The 22,495-nt window shown below is 43.2% G+C and overlaps 1 protein-coding gene across 1 annotated transcript in view; it reads right to left on the reverse strand.

The window, feature by feature from the left end:
* Positions 1 to 22,495, reverse strand: part of LOC135709864 (uncharacterized) — a 949,216-nt gene that overhangs the window by 250,935 nt on the left and 675,786 nt on the right. The window contains exons 10-11 of the mRNA XM_065232287.1: positions 21,567 to 21,703; positions 20,903 to 21,008 (exon numbers count right to left, since the gene is read on the reverse strand). Of these exons, the coding sequence (XP_065088359.1) occupies positions 20,903 to 21,008; positions 21,567 to 21,703 (243 nt within the window). The remainder of the gene's footprint in view (positions 1 to 20,902; positions 21,009 to 21,566; positions 21,704 to 22,495) is intronic.

The raw sequence follows: 22,495 nt of genomic DNA on the forward strand, positions 1-22,495 counted from the left end.
TCAGCTTTCATTTGAACAGTGGGTTACAACGGATAGATGTGATTTAGAAACTATTGTAAAGCCTGCAGACGAGTTTGTTTCATTTTTCTGCATGAAATTGACAAGTTTGATATTGACATTGAAATTGAAATTGAAATTGACATGATTTCATAAAAACACAGCAATCTAATTTTTTGAAAACTGCACGAAATAATTTGCAAGAAGGTGAATTTTTAGTTACTTGTGATTTTTCCGAAAACTACAGCTTTGTGTTACAGGATGAAGTTCAGTCTCATCACTGGAATGTCTAACAAGCTACCATTCATCCATTTGTTATATATTTTAGAGAAAATATGCAAGTTAAACATTTAAGTTTTATTATATTTTCTGAAGAGTTAAGGCATGACTCAGTGGCTGTTAACTTATTTATTTCTAAAATGATAAGTTCTTTACGCATTAACCAAAGTAAAAATATCAACAAGATTTATTTTATGTCCGATGGAGCCGCGTCACAGTACAAGAACCGGAAAAATTTTGCTAGCCTTTGTAAATTTAAATCAAAGTATGGAATTGAAGCCGAATGGCATTTCTTTGCAACATCACTTGGGAAAGGTCCTTGTGACGCTATTGGAGGTACAATAAAACGTATGGCTACTAGAGCAAGTTTGGCCAAAGAACGTGAACATCCAATAAAAAATGCAAGAGAGCTTTATAATTGGGCAAATAATCGAAAAGAAGAAGAATTAACAAAATTATCATTTAGTTTTGCCACAACAGAGGAATACGAATGTATGGCTTCACACCTCAACGAGCAATATAATAATGCAAAAATAATTCAAGGAACTCAAAAGTTTCATTCTTTCATTCCTGTATCAGAAAATAAAATTAAAGCCAAACGATACTCAAACTGTAATGATAATGATGCCAAAATATTCGATGTATTTAAGAAGTGATGTAAATAAAAATAGAAAGTAAGTGTATTACAATGAAAATAAATTATGTATCATTTGTCCATAAGGTTTTCGAATAAAAGAAAAGTAAAAAAGAGCAGATAAATCTAGATAGAGCTGGAATTAGGGCGTAACAGCTTTTGTAAACAATGACTTCTATCAACGATTTCCAAGAACTCAAAACACGCCCACGCAGACCAACATAACCATCGGATAGGGGAAGTGTTTCCCTATCCGATGAGGGGGTTGGTTTGCGTGAGCGAGCCTTGAATTTCTAGAAATCATCGATTGAAGTCATTGTTTACAAAAGCTGTTAGGCCCTAATTCCAGCTCTATCTAGAAATGTATTTTGTGGATTTAAGTTGAGATTTTAAAATAAAAAAGTAGTCGGGATTCGCTATTACAAATTGTTATAGCGAACCCCGACTACTTTTCCGATAGGGCCTGTGTAGAAAAGCGCTTATAAAATAAACATTTTAATACATTGCAAAAACGGCTTGCTTGATTGCTATGGTGTCTTCGGAAAAGTTGTGCAAAATTAAAATGCAATTCTTGAAAAAATATACACGGTTAAAAAAATGTGTTTTTAATGAAAATGTAAAAATCGTGAAATATTCAAAAAACCATAACTTTTTTGAGTTTACCATCACCAAACTTTGCCAGTTAGTAGCAAACATTATGAGCTTCAATGAGGCTTAAAACGAAAATTTTCAAAAATGTACTTTTTGAGAAATTAACTTTTTTAATAATAAATATAATTTTTTTCATTGATACAAACGAAATTTTTTACAGTGTATATTTTTTACACAATTGCCAAAATAATATCTACAACTTTGCTCTAGACCCCAAATCAATCGAACAAAGCGTTTCGGCAATCTATATATTTTTAACTCATTAGTACTATTTTTACACAGGCCCTTTTCAAAAAGTAGTCGTAATTCAATATGAAAAACTGAGAGCACAAAATGGCGCCTTTACTAAAAAGGAACAACTGTGCAAAGTTTCAGCGTAATTGGAAATGATCGGTCAGGATCGATTTGCGAACCTTCGTGGAATGCCTCATATAGGATAGCTGAGGATAAATCTATGTTGATAAAGTTAAAATCGGTAGAATTGATGCAGCATTACCTGTTGCATTACCGTGAGCAATTATGTTTCCATTATGCTGATGGAAAGCCAGTTGAGGAACGCATGTTCCCTGTGGTGGCAACGTTCAATACGTGCGAGTGTACGATCTGCCACCAAAAGTCCCAGATTGCGATCTATCGTTGGTGCTGGGGAAATATGGGGATGTGAATAACACGGAAGAAAATCCCTGTGAACTAGGGCCTCAACATGCACACTGGTGTACGGGGTTAATATGGTATATATGGACGTTGAAAGGAAATTCCAAACTCGCGGCATTTCTTCAGTAGGAAGGGGAACACATTCTATCGAGGGAACAAAAACGTGTGTTTCCTTTGTAAGAAGGAAGGACTTCGGATAAATTCCTTCCTCATGCAGAAGAACTGGAAGCAGCCAGTAAAACGACAATTAGAAGACGAAAACCAACATAGCAGTACCAGTACGTTTGCTGGTGTAGGGACTGGAGCTGCAGCTTCAATGGACAATGGACAATGGCAATAAAGACACATAGGAAGCGGTTGAGGTGCTGGAAGAAGAGCTAGTGTAGATGGATGTGACGTTATCGGAGGCCTAGAAAAACAGTGGCGAGGAAGCCATCGATGCTAAGCAGCCGCCTGTTTTCAAGCATCGAAACGACGAGTACTACTTTTACAAATTCGGGATATTAGACTATACCGAAAAGGAGCGAATTGAGGACGAAAGGAGGCTAAGCGACGAGCGATGAAACATGAAAAACAAATGAAATAATTAAAGGAGTTGCGTAGACGGCAGAAAGCAGAAGCAAAACTCAACTCGCCTGCTAGGAAAAGTAAGGAGAACTCATACAAAATGCTATTCGTATATATTTTTTTATATAATTCAAGCGTAACTATTCAAATCAACGTATCTGATTTTGTAAACAATCACTTCAATCGACGGTTTGTCCCAACTGCCATCTCACTCACGCAAACAAACACCATCTCTCCCCTACAAGTTTGTGTTTTTAGTTTCCGTGAGTGAGCCAGCAGTTGCCAAAAATTGTTTACAAAATCAGATGCGTTGATTTGAATAGTTACGCTTGAATTATACAACTATTTACTAATTCTCCGTCGAGTACTTTTGGACATTTAAGTAGGAATAAAGAAACTGATTGAAATAAAAAAAATCATCAGTAAAATGTGAGTAAAGTTCTGAATAAAAGAATTTCAGAGTAGGCCCATTATCTTCAGAAAAAAATTCTGAAACTTTTAAGGAGTTCTGAGGAATTATGGGATATTCCAAATATATTAGGAATGTTCCGTAATCTTCTAAGACATTTTGGAATCATCAGGGAAGTAATGTTAATATCTGTAGAATTTTCAGGATATTAAAACTTTTAGAGAATCACATGGTATCACCGAAATCTTCAGGGAAATCCTTAAAAGATTGAGGAAATTAGGGAAAAGTTACGCGAGCTTCAAAGCAGTTTTCAAAACTTCTGGAAAATTTCGGGATCTTTAAGGAAGATCTAGGTTCTTCAGAGCAATTCAATTTTTTTTTACATTAAATTTATTTTTATTCAGTTGTTTTGTTTTTCCATAGTTTTGCATTGTAAGTGATCAACATTAGTTATTCATTCATTCCTTAAATTACTGAAAGCCATTGGCTAATTTTTGATAATTGGTATTTATCATTTTACATTGTGAACATTTGTTCTATTTTAAATTTTAAATTTACTATCTAACTACATTAAAGCCTAACTAAACCTTCTATTTACAAAATTATGGGTAAAGGTTTCTAATTTTTTCGTATCCTGAATTTAGAGTCCTAGTTTGGTGCCAACTGGCGAGCGCAGTCATTCTCTGATCGATTTGATCGAGATTTGCCAGATTTAGAATCATCTTCAGAAACTTGTTCTGTAGGACTTGGAGCTTCTTCCGATGTGTTTTAGAGCAACCCTTCCATACCGGAGACCCATACTCCAGCATAGGCGCAACAATCTGCCTGTAGACAGCCAGCTTGTTGACGGTGGATGCTTTCGAGCGACGGTTGATGATCGGATACAGACGTTTCAGCATGATGGTGCCTTTTTTGACTCGGTCTTCCACGAGCGACAGGAAGAGGATCTTACTGTCGAGAATCAAGCCAAGATAGCGTACCTCGGGAGACCATTCAGTTTCAGCTTTCAGAACCTTTATTTTTGATGACGGTTTGAGCCGGTCGGTGTTGCTATGCGGAAACACAATGGTTTGCGTTTTGGCCGCGTTCACACATATCTTCCAGTCGGTGAGATATATGGTGTAGGCATCCAATCCGTTTTGGAGCTTCGATACGAGAGTGCGCATTACTCGTCCCTTGTAGCTGATTGCCGAATCGTCAGCAAATAGCGACAGTGTTCCACCTTGCAGCAGTGTCAGTATGTCCGATGTGTACAGATTGTACAATATGGGTCCCAGGATGCTTCCTTGAGGGACTCCAGCGGGTACATCATACGGTTCCGAGAGAGCACTGCCATACTTGAGACGTCCTGCCGTCGAGGTAGTCCGAGATGATCTTCACCAGGTAGCTGGGGAAACGAAATTGCACAAGCTTGTGCACCAAGCCGTCGTGCCACACGTTATCGAATGCCTTTTCGATGTCCAGTATCGCCATGACCGTTGTCTTCAAGACCGACTTTGCCTAATTGATAAGGTTTGAGACCCGCTTGAGTTGGTCCACCGTCGAGTGACCTCGTCGGAATCCAAATTGCTTGTCCAGTAGGATGTCGTTCGCCTCGGTGTGCTCGAGGAGTCTGGCGTAAATGAGTTTTTCGAACAACTTGCTAAACGAGGAAAGCAAACTGATCGGACGGTAGCTTGACGGGTTGGTAGGATCCTTTCCCGGCTTCGGTATCGGTACCACCTTGGACCGTTTCCAGGCAGCTGGGAAGTGTCCGAGCTCCAGGCAGCGATTGAAGACATTCACCAGAAGCGTATGCGCTTTCGGTCCCAAATTCTTCAGGACAATGTTGAAGAGTCCGTCGAAACCCGGTGCCTTCATGTTCTTCGTCGACTTGATGGTGTTCACCAGCTCATCAAGTGTGATTTTTTGGTCCGCCGGAAGCTCGCTAGGTTCAGTAGCTAGCTGGTAGACGCTCTCAAGCACCGGACCCTCCATACAATGTTGAGAAATGGAGTTCGCCTTTTCGACGGCTGTTATGTGAACCTCATTATCAACTCTAAGAGACGGCATGGGATTTTGTTTGTTTTTAAGCACTTTTGCTAAACGCCAGAAGGGCCTAGAGTAATTTGGTAAACTACTAAGGACTTTTGCAAACTGCCTGTTCCTAAGTTTTTCCACCCTAATGGCAATAATTTTGTTTAATTTTGTATATAACACTTTCCTACTAACGTTTTGCGTTCTTTGGAACTGCCTCCTAACACAATTCCTAAGAGATATTATACGCTTGGTCTCATCATCAAGGTTGGTAAACTTACATGTCACCGGGGTTGTCGGGATGAACCGTTGTTCCGCTTGGCCTATGTCATCGGAGAGCGCTTGCAGCACGCCGTCGATTTCTTCCGTCGTCGTTAACGCAGGATTTTCGACCACTCGATCCTCCATAAACCGCTGGAGTTGAGGCCACCGGTAGGTGGTCGGATGACAGCTCGGTAATGGCACGGGGCTCAGAGCAACCGGCCGCCATGTTGGTGAGAACGATGTCGAGGGTGGATCCAACACCGGCTGGTGAGTAGAAGGGTGGCGAGTCCGGATGGAGGACCACGTAGTGTCCCGCCTGCAGGTCCGTGGCCAGCACTGCTCCGTTCTAGTTACTTCTTGCATTGCCCCACAACGAGTGGCGTGCTTTGAGATCACCGGCAAGGATAAACTTACCCTTCCGACGAGTCAACTTCTGGATGTCATTCTTGAGCCGATCGATTGTTCCATCCCACTCCTTACATTGGGCAGGACAGTAGATGGCAATGAGTGTGATGAGACCATCCGGCGATGCCAGCTAGACTCCAATGGCTTCCAAGAACGATAGACGAAAGTCAGGCAGCATCCTGTACTCCAGTCCTCTCCTGATGGCAATGGCAACGCCACCACCCCTCTGTGCTGGAACACGGTCCAGTCTAGCAATTGTGTGATTTGGCAGGCTAAAGTTGACCTCCGGCTTGAGATACGTCTCGGTTAGAAGGGACCAATGGTACAGCGCCAGGTGGGGTTCCCCAGAATCCTGAAGGGGTGCTGCTTGGTTCGGTTTGCGTCGAATTCCTATACTGCCTTCTGGGCAGCGGAAGGGGAGGAAGGTTTGGTGCGCGTCCTTCGGTTGGAGGAAGCGGTGCAAAATCATTTTCCAGATCGATTCCGGGTAGTTGCGTCTTTTTCTGCTGTCTCGGCTGGCTTGCTTTCTGCCGCAGAGCGATGAATTCGGCCCGCTTGGAACACGATCGACTAGTCGATGTGTCGGCATTCCCGTAGTTGACACAGGTTGGCTGCTTGTCCTTCATGTCCACGATGCATTGGGCAGTGACATGCTGTTGGCCGCATTTAGAGCAACGCGATTTCATATGGCAGTTGCGCGCGCGATGTCCGAAATTCAAGCAGCTGGTACACTGCGTCACTTCACGGTGGACCGGCTTGTTCCGCTCCCACTCGACGACGACACTGAGCAGCGTTCGAATGCTTTGAAGCTGCCTAATGTTTGTGGATCCGCCAACCAAATGCACCAGGTACAGTTGGTCGCGATACATTCGGGTACTGTCAAATACCCCTGATGACGTGTAGGGCCCGATAATCGATGCCTGAAGCCATTTTGAAATCCAAGTCGGTTGCTTCCAGGTAGAGAAAAACTTGGAAATGCAGTCAAATACCCTATAATATCACCCTGATCCCTAAAATATCCATATTGTGGGATCCTTGACAGTGTTTCCCAGTTTTTATGTAACCGGAAGCCACCGTCTTGGATTTCAAAATGGCGTCAGACGTGAATTTCCAGTCCCTACACGTCGCTCAGATTCAAAAAATACCCATATTGTGGGGTATTTGGCAGTATTTTACAATTTTCTGTAACCAGAAGCCGCCATCTTGGAATTCAAAATGGCGCCAGACATAGATTTACGATTCCTACACGTCACCCCGATTCCATAATATAACCATATTGGGGTGTATTTCACAGTGTTTCCTAGTTTTTATGTGGCCGGAAGCCACCATCTTGGATTTCAAAATGGTGTCAGACATAGATTTCTGATTCCTATGCGTCATCTCGATTTCAAAAATACCCATATTGTGGGGAATTTGACAATATTTTCAAAAAACTTTTGAAGGCTCAAGATTTGAAGCAGTGCGAAGGAACAAGCATTTTTTTAGCAGAATGATCAGAGGTGGTAAATGTCATGAAATTATAGTGGGGAAAAATGTCGTAACATTAGATTTCTCGATACAATTTAGTGTCATCTCTGCAGTAAAAATGTACATTTATCACCTCTGGGAGTGAACATCAACACGAAGAATGTAGTACAAGAAATATGTAGAGATGAGGGCACGTGGAATGCCGTTAACAAGACTATACTACAAATATTGACAAAGCTGCAGTGAAAGTGGTGAGACGACCAGCGTAATAGCCAACGCCAAATATCTGAGCTAGGTACATGACCGTAACCTTCCATTTTCTTTCAAAGAATGGAATGAATGTTCCAAAAAACCACAAAACACCTATGCAGAATATGGTCCACCTTTCCTCTTTCCTTTTCCCTTGCCCCCTTTGTTGCTACAATCGATTTCAAAAGTGAGCCAAACTTCTCCGTTTCAAAACTGTAACTGTGTTAACAACGAAGCTCCTAGAAGACGACCCAGAACGAAGACAATAACTACAGTTAATTCCCATGCAATTTCACCCCAATCTCGGTGTCAGCTGTCATCCCGCCAGCCAGTGCAAAGACCATGATGAGAAGTAATAAATTTTATAATTACTATTCTCACCCATCCCTACTGCACCCTTCATTGCCATCGGCAGTCAACAGGATTGCATTCCGCCTTGCAGGATTCTCCCGTTTCGTTCCGTTCAACATTCTATACAAGAACGAAAAGGGTGGACGTCATTCTCCGTCATGACGGAATGATCTTACTTGCAAATGTGCGCTTTTCATTTCCATGCGTACTGACGACGATGCAGAATTTCTACACCAGCTGTCTGGTATGGAATGGATAGCAAGCGGCAGTCTTTCTTCATTTTCGCTTTCCGACGGAAAATAGATCAAGTGCACGCGAAAACAGTGCACAGCCCGCGAGCACAGTCCAACAACTGCGACAATAACGGCGATGACGATGGCACCTCAGGCAGCTCAGCCAGCGTCGACGACGATGTGATAATGAAGAAAATTACAAAAATAGTTTTAATTTTCATCCCCGTCGCAGTTTCTCTGTTGTTCGCGACTTCAATCTGTTCTATAGTGCGGTTTCTCACCACCCGACCATCCCCAAAGAGATTCCGCAGGGTGGTTGACAGGCACCGCGCTGTTCACGGCACTAGCTTGATACCGACGACCGCAAACAGGCCAACACACCCCTAGAGTCTGGCAAACCCAAGGAAGGCAGGCAATCGGGCCAGTTAAATACCGTTGAGTGAGCTGACGAGTGTACGCGGCTTCGGTTTAATTAAGCATTTCACTCTAATTGGATAATATTTCATGACGAGCAAAAAACTTGCAAATTTTCATTGGAGCAATTCACGGTTGGGTGAGAACAATTTGACTCGATAGGTAAGGTAAGCACTAGAGTGTACCGCTGCATATTTTTTTTTGCGAACACTTAGGAGAAATGTCGGCTTTGGTAATGCCTTTACCTATTATCGTCAGGGGGTAAATGAAGTCTTAGAGTGTTAATTTTTTTTCCCCGCAGAACGATGATCTGGAACATGATGCATCTTCGCATTCGCATTAAGCAAGTTGCACAAATTCGTAGGTGGTACAAGTCCTAGACCATTGAGAGTATTACCACCTCCGTTAGTTACCGTTTTGACCGAGATTTAGGATTGATCTCGGCAGCATAGATGGAAGTAGCCCTAGGATTGCTAGTTGGACACTTGCTTAAGAGAGATGCAGAGAAGTCTACGACCTATCATAACTGTCACAAGAGTTTGGAGGCTTGTTAATGGGTATGGTAAAGCCATAAGGTACGTTCGGTAAACGTTATTGGTAGATTTTATAATAGCAATGGAGGCCCGTGCTCTTAAAAAAGATGCATCTTCATGAAAAAAAATCAGCGTCCCAACGTCCCATGACTACAATAGGTACAAAGTAGTGCCAAGCCATACTCTTCCCTACCAAGCAGATTTTCGTGGTGGTAGGTAAATTCGTTGAAAACGTTATAGCTGTTGAAACAAAATTGAATATGTCAAACAGTCATGTAAGGTGATGCATGTTATGTTTTTAATTTTTCTTCATATAACGCAGTCCGAACTCCTTTCATCCGATGACCTTGTGGAATAGACAATTACTTTCTTCAGCAAAATTGCATTGTACATCCAGTTACCTACTTAGAGCTGACTAAGACTGGTCGAAGAGATGCTCCCAACTATCCTCATTCCATCTCCAGCACTAGATCGCGATCCGTTGGTGAAGCGGTGTGCATAGTTGGGGTACAACCCAATTAGCTCTACTACCGATCTCCGTAGACCTACACAGTTGTAGCCAGCTCTGAATCTCTCCATGATCCGGTTATCAATGTTGGGTGCTGAAGATTGTCAACTTTTGACTCCGTTCCAGTTAGTCTCGGCTACTGGGGCAGTTATGTGTCAGCAGCTACACGGAGGAATATGCAGTTGCTTTGTTCGCGATAGCTGCGTAGATGCGATACCGGAAAGGTGGCATCTGCTGGCGTCGACGGAGATAATGCGTACGTAGCTGTTGTGCACGGGAGCGAGTACCTGCAGAATTTTATCTGTAGTGATACAGGTTAGTTCCAGTCCGTACATGAGACGGCTATCAACTATGGCTCGGGCAACCCAAAAGTGGACGTCCTGGTTGTTGGAGTGGTGGAGACGGGAGAGGGTACGAATTAAGTTTATTCTGATACGACAATTTTCTTTGAACCCTCAGCTCAGCGACCGGTCACTCTTTACCCCTAAAACTTTCGGGGATTAGGGGTAACGAGTGACCGGTCGCATCCTGATGGATGGCCCTTGAACACGGTGCCTGGACGAGCAGACGAGGAACTTTCCACTTTTTTCCGGTGAAGAGCTGACAACCTACCAATTTAGCCCACCTGTCTTTGTTGGAGGCTGCTGCTTGAGCTCTAACTAAAATAATTAGAATATCATCTGCATTAACAAAAATGTAGATGTTGCCCAGAAGACGATTAAAAACACTGTTCATAGCCACCAGAAACAAAGTGACGCCAATAACCGAGCCTTGGGGAGCGTCAGTTTCCTCCCGGAAAGGACGAGAATTGGTGTTCCCCTACCGATACTCGGAACGATCAGTCAACCAGGAAGTTCTTCATAAAGTGAATGATGTGGCCACGCAGGACTCAGCTTGGAGCCTCCTGGGGCCCCCAAGGTGCTTTCAAACGAATGGTGTCTACAGTATACGTGATAATGTTTGCACCATCGTACAAATAAGGTTCCTGTTTCACCTGTGCATACAATGCCTTGATTTTCTTTGCATGCACGTAACCTATAACTCATACCATAGTAGGCTGTATATAAAAGAAAATGATTTACTTACTTTGACAGTTGCACCATGATGACGTGGCAGCGTATTCGTGATTTGTCCCACGCGCAAATGTAGCAAAAAGACATTTCAATCGCCGTGGGAGTGTCCCAGTGGACCGTCAAAAGGGTTTTAGACCGAGAAAAGAAAAGACAACTATTCGCGAAGGTGGCCACGAGGTCAGCTCGGGTTCCGAGGGTTATCGCTGCTTTCAAAAGGAAGATTCGGGTGAATCCAGTGCGTTCAATAAGGAAAATGGCAAAGGAACACAGGATCAGTGATTCTACGGCACGGAAGATCGTAAAGGAAGATTGCGGGGCGAAGTCGAGGGCACGAAAAAAACCTTGCATTTGGACGTGGAGAACGTGGAGGCTCGAACGTCGTTTGCTCTTAAGGGCGTTGACCCAGTCCTATAGATCGGCCGAAGCCTGTGACGAGTTTGCTATCTATTATTATTATTATTATTTAACTTTATTAAGGAGGCTTTCAGCCTTGGGCTGGTTCGCCTCCAATAGCGTTTGCTATCTAGGAAATCCATCCAGCTGTTCTGTTTCGCATCCCGGATTTCATTTCGGCACTGAATATACAATTTGCGATAACGAAGGATAGCGTTCTCTTGGTTGGGGTGTCCGACGGGGAGCCGTTCAACCCTTCGGGGAGCCAACCAACGGAGGGCTTTACGCATCGCAACACTGCTGATATTGGGAATGGATGCGATTGCTGCGTCGATAACAACCTGTGTGAAATCCTGAATTCTACCGGGATTCCGTTGTTCCGTTGTTCGATGAGTTTTCGTCGTAGCATACCCAGTCTGCTCCTTCGTACCGCTATCGTAACTGCAGCGTCAGAAAGCTCAACCTGTACGGGATTGCTGTCACCACCGTAGAGGTCCGAGTGTGCACTCCATTGTATTTTCCAGGAAATGGAGTGACTGGCGCACGTTGAAGAACGTGGGCGCTCCGTCGTTGAGAACGACTATGTCGTCTCTCTCAGCTAACGTGGATTCTATAGGATCTGGGTGGGGGATTCCCCAACTAGGGTGATGGTTTAACGGTCCACTTGTATTTACCGCCTAGGGAACGGGTCATCAGGTCTGCCGTTACGTTATTGACCTCCTGTAACGCAATGACCCAGAGAGGATTGGCAGAGCAGTTCCAAGTCTACGAAGTGGTTTAACAAGCCGTTTATGTTCCACTGTAGCAGGAAACTAGTTCGTTTGCGATAAGCCGGAGTAGAGTGCAAGTTGGGGGAATTCTCGTTGAAGGAGACATCTTGGCAAGAACTTCTTATAAAACTGATATCGTTGTAGATGCACGGGACCGAATGAATCAGGGGTTGTCCGCCAGTTCCGGTGTAGAAAAGACGTCCGCACCAACGGGGTTACCATAGGCTCTTGCTGGGTTCTTATTTTGGCTATTTTGGGACACCCTAATAAAGGGTGTACCGTTTAAAATGTTCCGGTATCCACCGTATACCGTATCTTGGCATCCATGTCAGTAACCCGGAAGACAGGTAGCGGCCGTCCATCGAAGATGATGAATAAGAAGTCACTTTGCTCACTGCACAACATGTTCAACAACAAGTTCCGTTGTTCAAAGTCACACATCTACAAGACTCTAAGGAAGGAGGGAATAGTGTGTAGAACAAAACCCAGATCCCCAGAGTACACTGACGAGCAAGTCCAAACCGTGAGATCCCAAGGCCGCTGGATGACGACTCGGAAGTACGGTGGAAAGCCAAAATATACTTAAGTTTGAATATACAGTTTGAAATAAACTTCATTTGTGTTTGTCTCCGACCCATTCTTTTGATTCTCATTTGTTTGGGGATGTGCGACCTACCTTTTGAAGAGCTAGTCCGAAAGTGGATGGAGAGTTGCCCGTGTGTTTATGAAGCGTTGCAATAGAGACCTCCGTTTACCGGCATTGAACTGTTGCGCTTACAACGGAGGGCTGCAGACACGGCTTGCTGACTCGTTAAGCGACAAGTTAAGACCTGCTTACACTAGCGCTAATATATGCCACACAGGGGCACCCGTTAAAACATTGTCAACTGCTTTCGGGCCAGCGGCGCCGGTGGTGTAGTGGTAAGCGTGATTACCTCTCATCCCAGCAGGCCTGGGTTCAATCCCAGTCGGCGCCGCTGGGATGTTCTAAGGCATAACATCTCTGATCACGCCTTCCTTCGGAAGGGAAGTAAAGCCGTTAGTCCCCGGTTCATGAGTTGATGGGTCGATAGGTAGGGTCCAGGTGTGGGAGCTGCCTTCCTGGCGTCGGTAGCATTGGTGCTCAGCACGGAAAACAAGATCGACGGAAAACAAACCAAGAAAAAAAAAACTGCTTTCGGGGGCGTCGTTGTATATGAATATCTTTTAACCCTGGCTTGATATATCGTCGTTCGTAGCTTGGTATGATGTAAATAGCACGGTGACTCTAAAGAGCATCCGTTTCGGCTTACTGAGGTGGGTTTGAACTCAAGTCCCTTTACATTACTGAGTTGATAGGGTCACATAATTGGCTTAAAACATGTTTAAAAAATTACATTACTTGAATCTTACTGTGAATCCAGATCAAATCCAGCCTTCCCACTAGCAAAATCATCTTTCCAGTGACAACCGTGGAGATGCAGAGGTAAACTTGGTCTCTAGTAGCAAAGGGTGTCGAATTAACAATCCTTTCCCTCCCTGACCTCCAGAACCTTTTTCTGACTGCTCTGGAAGCCCTTTCCAACCTCTCCAAAAAGTTTCCTTCAGCATCCATTGGAAATTTGTTTTAATTTATTAATAGTTCTTCACAGAGTTAATTTCCCGAGAATGTTATGAGTAGATTTTTTCCAGAAAGAATATGCATTTAGCATGCTTTTTAAACTTTTTCCTCTCTTAATGGAAATAGCTTTCATAGAATTTAGTGAAATTAATGGAAATTGATTCCCACTGGCACTTATGAAAATATTTTTTAATAACGTAATTTTTACAACCCTCCCTCAGACAGAAATCCGGGCTACGCCACTATGTCAGGTACAATTCCTACATTACGCATGGTTCGTACATCATACGAACTAGGTTTCGTACAAATGACCAACTGACATTGGAGATATTACGTAAATCATTCGTGCTTGTTTGTCAGTACAGATCATGGAGTTGCTCCAGAGGATTAAGAAATAGGCAGTGATGCAAAATATCATGACACTCACTCGACACTCGTCAACGGATCAACCGACTATCGCTGACAGATCGTTTAATCACGCAATGAGAAGTAGAGCCGTGGAAAACAACAATCATCAGTAATGGTCGCTGCTCACAAACTCGCTGCTGATGAGGTAAAGCACAACGAAAACAGTGAAGACTTCTGGAGTACAATGATGAGAAAAGGCGAAACAACAGAAGAAAATGAAAACAATGCCTACGCATTCCAAGTTTGTCTCGGCACGCGTTACTGTGTGAGTTACTAACAAAACTGGCAAAATTAAACAGAAGCTGTTGGGCTCACTCACCAACACACTCACATAAGCAAGCAAAGCAGCAAATGATTCAAAACGAGCACATATGAGTGTCGTGATTGTCGGGACTGACCAGTTTGGTGATGGATCACCACCGCTGACGACATTCATTAGTTGATTTTTGCTTCTTCCGTCAACTTGATGGATGGTCATGGAGAGTGCTTCGACAAGCACATTGATAGAAATATACCAAGTGTTACTACCATCAGGAGGGGAACGTAGGCACGGGAGACCAGGAAACGACTACTTTAGTGCAGCAGAGGACGGAACTGACCCAAATCCCACGATGAGGGAAGTTAAGGATGCGATTCAGCAGCTCAAAAACAACAAAGCAGCTGGTAAGGATGGTATCGCAGCCGAACTCATCAAGATGGGCCCAGAAAAGTTGGCCACCTGCCTGCACCGGATGAAAGTCAGGATCTGGGAAACAGAACAGCTACCGGAGGAGTGAAGGAGGGGGTAATCTGCCCCATTCACAAGAAAGGCGACCATTTGGAATGTGAGAACTTCAGAGCGATCACCATTTTGAATGCCGCCTACAAAGTGCTATCCCAGATCATCTTCCGTCGTCTATCACCTAAAATGACCGAGTTCTTGGGAAGTTATCAAGCCGGCTTCATCGACGGCCGATCGACAACGGACGAGATCTTCACCGTTCGGCAAATCCTCCAGAAATGACGTGAATACCAGGTCCCAACGCATCGTTCGTTCATCGACTTTAAGGCGGCATACGACAGTATCGACCGCACAGAGCTATGGAAAATCATGGACGAGAACGGCTTTCCTGGGAAGCTGATCAGACTGATCAAAGCAACGATGGACGGTGTGCAAAACTGCGTAAGGGTTTCGGGTGAACTATCCAGTTCTTTCGAATCTCGCCGGGGACTGCGACAAGGTGACGGACTCTCATGCCTACTCTTCAACATTGCTCTAGGAGGTGTAATGCGACGAGCCGGGCTCAACAGCCGGGGTACGAGTTTCACGAAATCCGGTCAATTTGTGTGCTTTGCGGACGACATGGACATTATCGCAAGAATATTTGGAACGGTGGCAGAACTATACACCCGCCTGAAACACAAAGCAGCAAAGGTCAGACTGGTGGTGAGTGCGTAAAAAACAAAGTACATGCTAAATAGTAGGCGGAACCGAACATGACAGGATTCGCCTAGGAAGAAGTAATGTCACGATAGACGGGGATACTTTCAAGGTAGTGGAGGAATTCGTTTACCTTGGATCCTTACTGACGGCTGACAACAATGTGAGTCGTGAAATACGAAGGCGCATCATCAGTGGAAGTTGTGCCTACTACGGGCTCCAGAAGAAACTACGGTCAAAAAAGATTCACCAAATTACCATGTACAGAACGCTAATAAGACCGGTTGTCCTCTATGGACACGAGACATGGACTATGCTCGAGGAGGAGTTGGAGTTTTTGAGCGACGTGTGCTAAGGACGATCTTCGGCAGTGTGCAGGAGAACGGTGAGTGGCGGCGAAGAATGACCCACGAGCTCCATGGACTCTACGGCGAACCCAGCATCCAGAAGGTGACCAAAGCCGGAAGGATTCGTTGAGCAGGGCATGTTGCAAGAATGCCGGACAACCCTGCAAATTTGGTGTTTGCTACTGATCCGGTTGGCACAAGAAGGCGTGGAGCGCAGAGAGCACGATGGGTGGACCAGGTAGAGCGTGATCTAGCGAGCATTGGGCATGACCGAGGATGGAGAGCGGCAGCCGCAAACCGAGTATTGTGGCGTACTATTGTTGATTATGTCTTATCTTAAATGTGATGTTGTACAAATAAATGTATGTATGTATGTATGTATGTATGTATGTATGTTACTACCATCAGCTGTTTGACTATCGTGATTGTGATCGGTCGCAACTCTGGAAATAGGAGCTGAAGGAGAAAATTTGTGAAAATTATTGGATATAATATGTTGCTCTCCATGTTTCAATGCAAACGTTCAACTTATTAGCATCTGCACTTTCCAGTAAGTTGCATTCTTTTTAGTTATTCTAGAAACGACCAACATTTTCCATGTGGCCAGTGTCCGAAGCGGTTATAATCGTAGGTAAGGTAAAGAATAAAAGTGCTGTATTTATGCCATACAAAATTATGTAACACTTGTCATTGGCGTAACAACGGAGGGAGTAAACGTAACTATTCAAATAGAGGTATCTGATTTTGTAAACAATCACTTCAATAGACGATTTGTGACAACTGTTAGCTCACTCACAGAAACTAACAACACCAGCTAGTAGGAAAAATATTTTTCTACATGATGATGGTGTTTGTTTGCGTAGGTGAGTTAGCTTGAGGTGGTTGTTTACAAAAGTAGATACATCTATTCGAATAGTTACGCTTGAATTACTTATTTTCCTAACTAATCTAATCTAATCTAATCTAATACAAATGCAGCCTGTACGAGAAAGCATCCTGGAAAATGATTAGGTTAGATGAGGTCTAATCATTTGTCTTGTCTAATTGATGTTTACAGCATATCTGAGATATGATATAAACATCAATACGGCCAGGCCTACTGCGTTGTATTTGCCGCAGAGATGATTCTTGGAAATTAATGGGAACATTTTTTGAATCTACAGGGGTGGAAGGATGCGTGGACATACCGTACCAAACGCTCCGAGTTACTATGTGTAGATGTGTGTAGTGTGTAAATATTTGTACAATATTGAAGAATCATAAAATAATACAATGGAAGGATCTTACCGAATTTTTTCCTGTCTTGGTAATGATTCTTTTGCGCTTAAAAGTTTCATTGAATGCCTCCGCTCCTTGTTTATCATGGGGTTTGGGATGCAGTTCCTCGTCATTGCTCGTGGTTATGTTTAGTGATGTGATGGAGATCATTTCTTTCACTAGAATCTACTACTCCTGGCTGATCTGCCAGCCTTGCATCGACCTGAAACCGCAAGCAAGCACATCAATTGCCTTCTCGCTCAAATCCTTCGTTGTGGGTGGTTCCGATAGATACGCGCCCATTTTGGCTAGCAGGCAGCAGCACTTTGCAGGAGAAAATTTGCACGTTCGATTTTAACCTACTTCTACTGGATATCACCGTTACCTCCTGGACTTATTTTGTAACTTCCGGCATCCGGATCGTTATGCACTTGTAACTAAACCCAAACGGACACAATTTAACAGCGTACATTAAGGCCTGTACTCGAAAAAAAAAAATGCACCAGACAAAAGTGTTTGCCAGAAATTTATTTTAAGTCGGATTTTCTTGAAACTTTCGCAGAATGAACTAATACATATGGATTATGTTTTGGCATAATTACTTTATTCAATTTCCTTTCCATCGCTGAAAGCCCGCACCTTTCCCTTAAGACCTCTCATTACATTTTGTGCAATGGTGGAGCCGACCTTTTTGGTCACTTTAATTCATTCTTTCTTCAACTCTAGCTCGTTCTTAAACACCTTGGATGATTTTCGAACTTTGGCCTTCATTATGGCCCAAAATCTTTCCACCGGACGAATCTCTGGTGAATTTGGGGCTGGCGGTTTCGGTACAAAAACAACGTTATTGTCTCTGTACCAATCCAACGTCGATCACGCGTAACGGAATGATGCCAGGTCCGGCCAAAATAATGTCTCGCCTCCGTGAGACCGCAGGGCAACAGACGCTTCTGGAGGCACTCGGTGCGGTAAATTTCGCTGTTGATGGTACCCATTGTGAAGTACGGTTTACTCAGTTTACCGCATTGGCATATGGCCTGCCAGAGCAAGTATTTTTTGGCGAATTCGTCCACTTTCTTCTTCCTTACGTCTTTCGGAACATCAAACCGTGATTTGGCAACGTAGAACTCCAGCCCCGGTATCTGCTTTGCGTCTGCCTTGATGTAGGTTTCGTCATCCATAACCACACACATCGGTTTCGTTAACCACTCTCGATACAGCTTCCTTGCGCGGGATTTGGCCGCCGTGTTTTGTTGATCACGCCAGTTCGGTGCCTTCCGGACCTTGAATACACGAAGCCCAGCTCGTTTCATGGTTTGCTGAACGAACCAGGCGGAACACTTTGCCTTCAGAGCCGCGTCGCGAATCGAAAGGTTCGGATTACGCTTGAAATAATCCAACACCTTCCGGGCCTTCACAGGGTCAGCTGTCTTCGATTTTCTTCCACTTCCAGTCCGCTGCTCGGTCGTCTGGAACTCTTTAAACGATTTTACCACCCGCGACACAGTTGTATGGGTGATGCCCAGTTGTCTTCCCATCCATCTCATGGTCGCAGTCGGATTTTCCATGACGGCGCGCAAAATTCTCCGGCAATTTTCTTCTTGTTTCGATGACACCTCAATAACCACTGAACTGATTGTCATGAAATTTTGCACATGTAAACAATTCACTCCAAGCGGCACCGGTGGTGCAGTGGTAAGCGTGATTACCTCTCACCCCAGGAGGCCTGGGTTCAATCCCAGTCGGCGCCACCGGAATGTTCTGAGGCATAACATCTCTGATCACGCCTTCCTTCGGAAGGGAAGTAAAACCGTTGGTACCCGGTTCATGAGTTGATGAGTTGATAGGTAGGGTCCAGGTGTGGGAGCTGCCTCCCTGGCGTCGGTAGCATTGGTGCTCAGCACGGAAAACAAGATCGACGAAAAACAAATCAAAGGAAAAAAAAATTACTCCAAACTAGTTATACCCAGTTTTTTATCAATTTTTACCACGGATAAAAAAGTTACACACGGATAAAAATGGTGCATTTTTTTCGAGTACAAGCCTTAGAAAATTCAGCGATGATCTGCATTTTCGCAACGTTTAACGACGGCGGCGAAGGACGAGAAAACCCGATTCGTTCACTCACGGTAATCTTAAAAACTCTTTCAATCCTTTTGTTTTTAATTAACCAAACACAGCACTAATAAACACACGCGAAATTATTGAAAAAGTTTCCAGATTATCAAAATGCACCAGCTAAAGAACTTATTGCACTAAATTTTTCAATAAACGTCTAGGAAAATAAAGCAGCAGCAAATTCAAAACACGCCAGTCTTACTTAGTTTCCTTACACATCAAAATTGCATAATTGATAAATTCCAAAACAAATAAAGCCTCCCCTAGGATTTTTCTTTAGTCAATTGTAGTAAAAATGTGAGCCACAATGCCCTTCTGGTGTGTAAAAAGAAACCGATTGTCATTTACTGTTGAATCCAGATGGATTACTGGTAGCGCCTGCTTGCCCACAACATCCTGATTTTCTCCAGTGCAATGAATTTATTTCCTTTTTCATGAGGCTATTTTGTTCAACAATAACAAATGTGTTGAATCTCCGTCGGATTGTTTATCTTTCATCACACGGTTTCCCTTAATGTTGTATTCTTGGGATGCGAAAAAATGTATGAGTTGTACCAATAGACACAAGGTATACGAAATATCAGGCATAACATTTGATAACGGCACAAAAGCATTTGTAAACAAACTTTCTAAGGCCCTTTACACGTGAACCAAAGAACTCTCACGCACACCAACGATATCATCGGATAGGGGCAACTATCACCTTTCCGAAAGTGGTATTGGTTTGCGTGAGCGTACTTTGGTTCTCGTGTAAAGGGGCTTAGAAAGTTTGTTTACAAATGCTTTTGTGCCGTTATCAAATGTTATGCCTGATATTTTCGAACATATATCGATAGCCCAAATACGATTTCATTTTCAACTAAATGTTTGTGTCCCTTCGTATTGTTGTTCGTACAATGTATTGCATGGTGTTTTATGGGTATTCGAATGGTTCGTACTCTTTACACGAGTTATTCGTATTTATTTAATGAAACATTCGTTCCCAATACGAAATTAAATCAGAAGCCAGTCCATACAAGGTAGGAATCCAATTCGTTGCTGAAACCAACGAATGAACTCGTGGACAAACGAACGGTCTTGGCCACCCTACCAGGTTCACTGCGTGAGCTAAGTGAAACGGTTTTCCGATATTTTTTCAATACAGTTATAAAAAGTTGTACTGACTGGAAGAAGCAACAGCAGAGCTATAACAAAATAGAAAATTGATGATGAGAATCGATCATCGCAGCTAGGTAGATTATTTTTGAACGTGGTTTACCTTTATATACAGTAATGCCTCCATTTGTTCGATGGGTGGTACCGTCCGCCCACCGCTTTTTATCTTCAGCTGATTTTCTGTAGATATCTAGTTTATGGTTGACAATCACATACAAAAAATGTTTGAAGGACAACCACATAAATAGAGAAATTACTGTATATAATGGAAAGGCACGGGTCACTGAGCTGGTTGAACTAAACCTGGGTCTGATTAGAATTCCAATCACTATACATAGGTGTTGTTTACGGTTATAACAACAGAGTGCCTGTATTTCTACTTCGCAAATGGACATTCACTAGTGATTCTTCTCCAATGCTTCAGCATAAGACAACAAAAACACGCAACCTGGATCTCTAATCCCAGACCAGATTGTCCGGAGTAAGCTTTCGTAAGCAGCAACACCGCATGCATACGATAAATTTGTCCATCACGTGGCTTATCTGTAGCTATCTGCCATCTTAAAGTGACCACTTCATTCGTACCGTGTCGTTCCACTGAACCCTCACCCGGATTGCTTTTATGTGACACATGATTTCACCTGTATACATAATCAACACCAGCAAAACGTAAAGAAGCGAAGCAGACAGCGCACTCCTGTCTCCTACAACATACGCACACTTATCTTACCTGACACGTGTAGATGCCCTCGTCAAGTCGGCTCGCCTTGGTGATGCCCAGCAGGGCGGTATAGTGATCCTTGGAGTCCAGTGGCAGCAGACGGGTCCACATGTTTCTGAATTAATGATACGTCACCGTGTCATTCCCCGTTCCAAACCGATGATAGCGACAGCACCAGACACCAGAGATGTGGGTTGGTAGGATCCGCACCCGCCGCCGCCAGTCAAGAGGTCATCAAAGCGGAACAGTCAAGATGAAAAGCATTGCCAAGCAGGGCCGTGGCCCGATGAAATGCACGTAAATAAGAACGAGATTAAATAACTTTTTATCATGTGATAGGTTTACCGATGATGTGGTGGAAGGGGACGGAGGTGGTTATAGAGAAGGATAAGGGCTACCAGAAGGGACAAGTTTGAGTGACAAGTTTACATTTCAAAGGATTCTCCAGCACAGGAAGGACGGAGAAGGCTTTTTGCGCCTCTTTACGGTTGGGTGACATTTTGCTTTGAAGACAGAAGGCTGCGACTGAATGGCTATGGTAAATACAGTCCACGTGAGCAATATGAAGAAGTAAATAGTAAAAGTTGTGGTGGGTAGGGCAGAAAGGGGAGGGGTGGATGGTGATGGGGAGCTTTCAGATTTATGTGACACAAGACTATTATTTGTTACTTACCGTGTTGCCTTTGTCACGTTCACAAAGAAACCATTTTTATACCAACGAAAGGTCATCGTAGACGAGCCTTGAGCCACGCAGGACAAGATGAACTCAGTGTTCTCTCGGATGGGGCCTTTCTGATTGACGACCACGGACTAGAAGTGGAAAAGTGAGATAGGACAGTTGAAAATTAATCCTATGAACCTGTATTTACACACATATTATTGACAAATATGGGGTTCAACGGGCAGATCCCTTCTTAAACTTATGCAAATTAAGACTGGTGCTCTACTCTACAACAGTTGGTATTTGTTACCAGGTTTACTTTATGTTATGTTCACGACTGTGCTGTTTTGTATTTTTTGTACTGCATTGTGAAAAATATGGAATTTTTACCCCAACTAACTGGCATTTTTCCATCACAACATAAAAGTCAAGTAAATAATGATAATAAATAAGCAAACAAATAAACTTCAAGTTATTCCAAATGATTAATTCTTGAAGGCTTGGCAGCTAGCTAAGTGGTTATCATTTCTGCTCACTGAGTAAAATTTCGGGAATTCAATCCCAGGCCCGTCCCCTTCTTCACTTTTGTCAATATGTCTTGTAATATCCGAGTAGATTTAATGCAAACTAAGATCTGATTTAACCAATCGCTTATCTTACTATCTGAGAGTACCTCAAGAAAGTATTGCTTAGGGGGGTGTTACCAAACTTTTTTTTTCAAGAAATTGATTTTTTATTTTTTTTTGTACTAACTATTTGTTTTATATTACTTCTGCGTGAAGTCAACGATTTACATAGTTGAAGATGCTAATTTCAAAAAACAGACTAGAGTTTAATTTTTATACGATATTTGAGGAGATGAAAGTATAGAGTTGTATATAGAGAGAGTAGAAAGCGAGCAAGACAAATTTAATTAATGAAGTTACGAATCGGTTCGATAA

The sequence above is a fragment of the Ochlerotatus camptorhynchus genome, unplaced genomic scaffold (assembly GCF_037179485.1).
Source record: "Ochlerotatus camptorhynchus isolate MF236.1 unplaced genomic scaffold, CSIRO-AGI_Acam_v1.1 ptg000367l, whole genome shotgun sequence".
NCBI lineage: Eukaryota > Metazoa > Arthropoda > Insecta > Diptera > Culicidae > Ochlerotatus > Ochlerotatus camptorhynchus.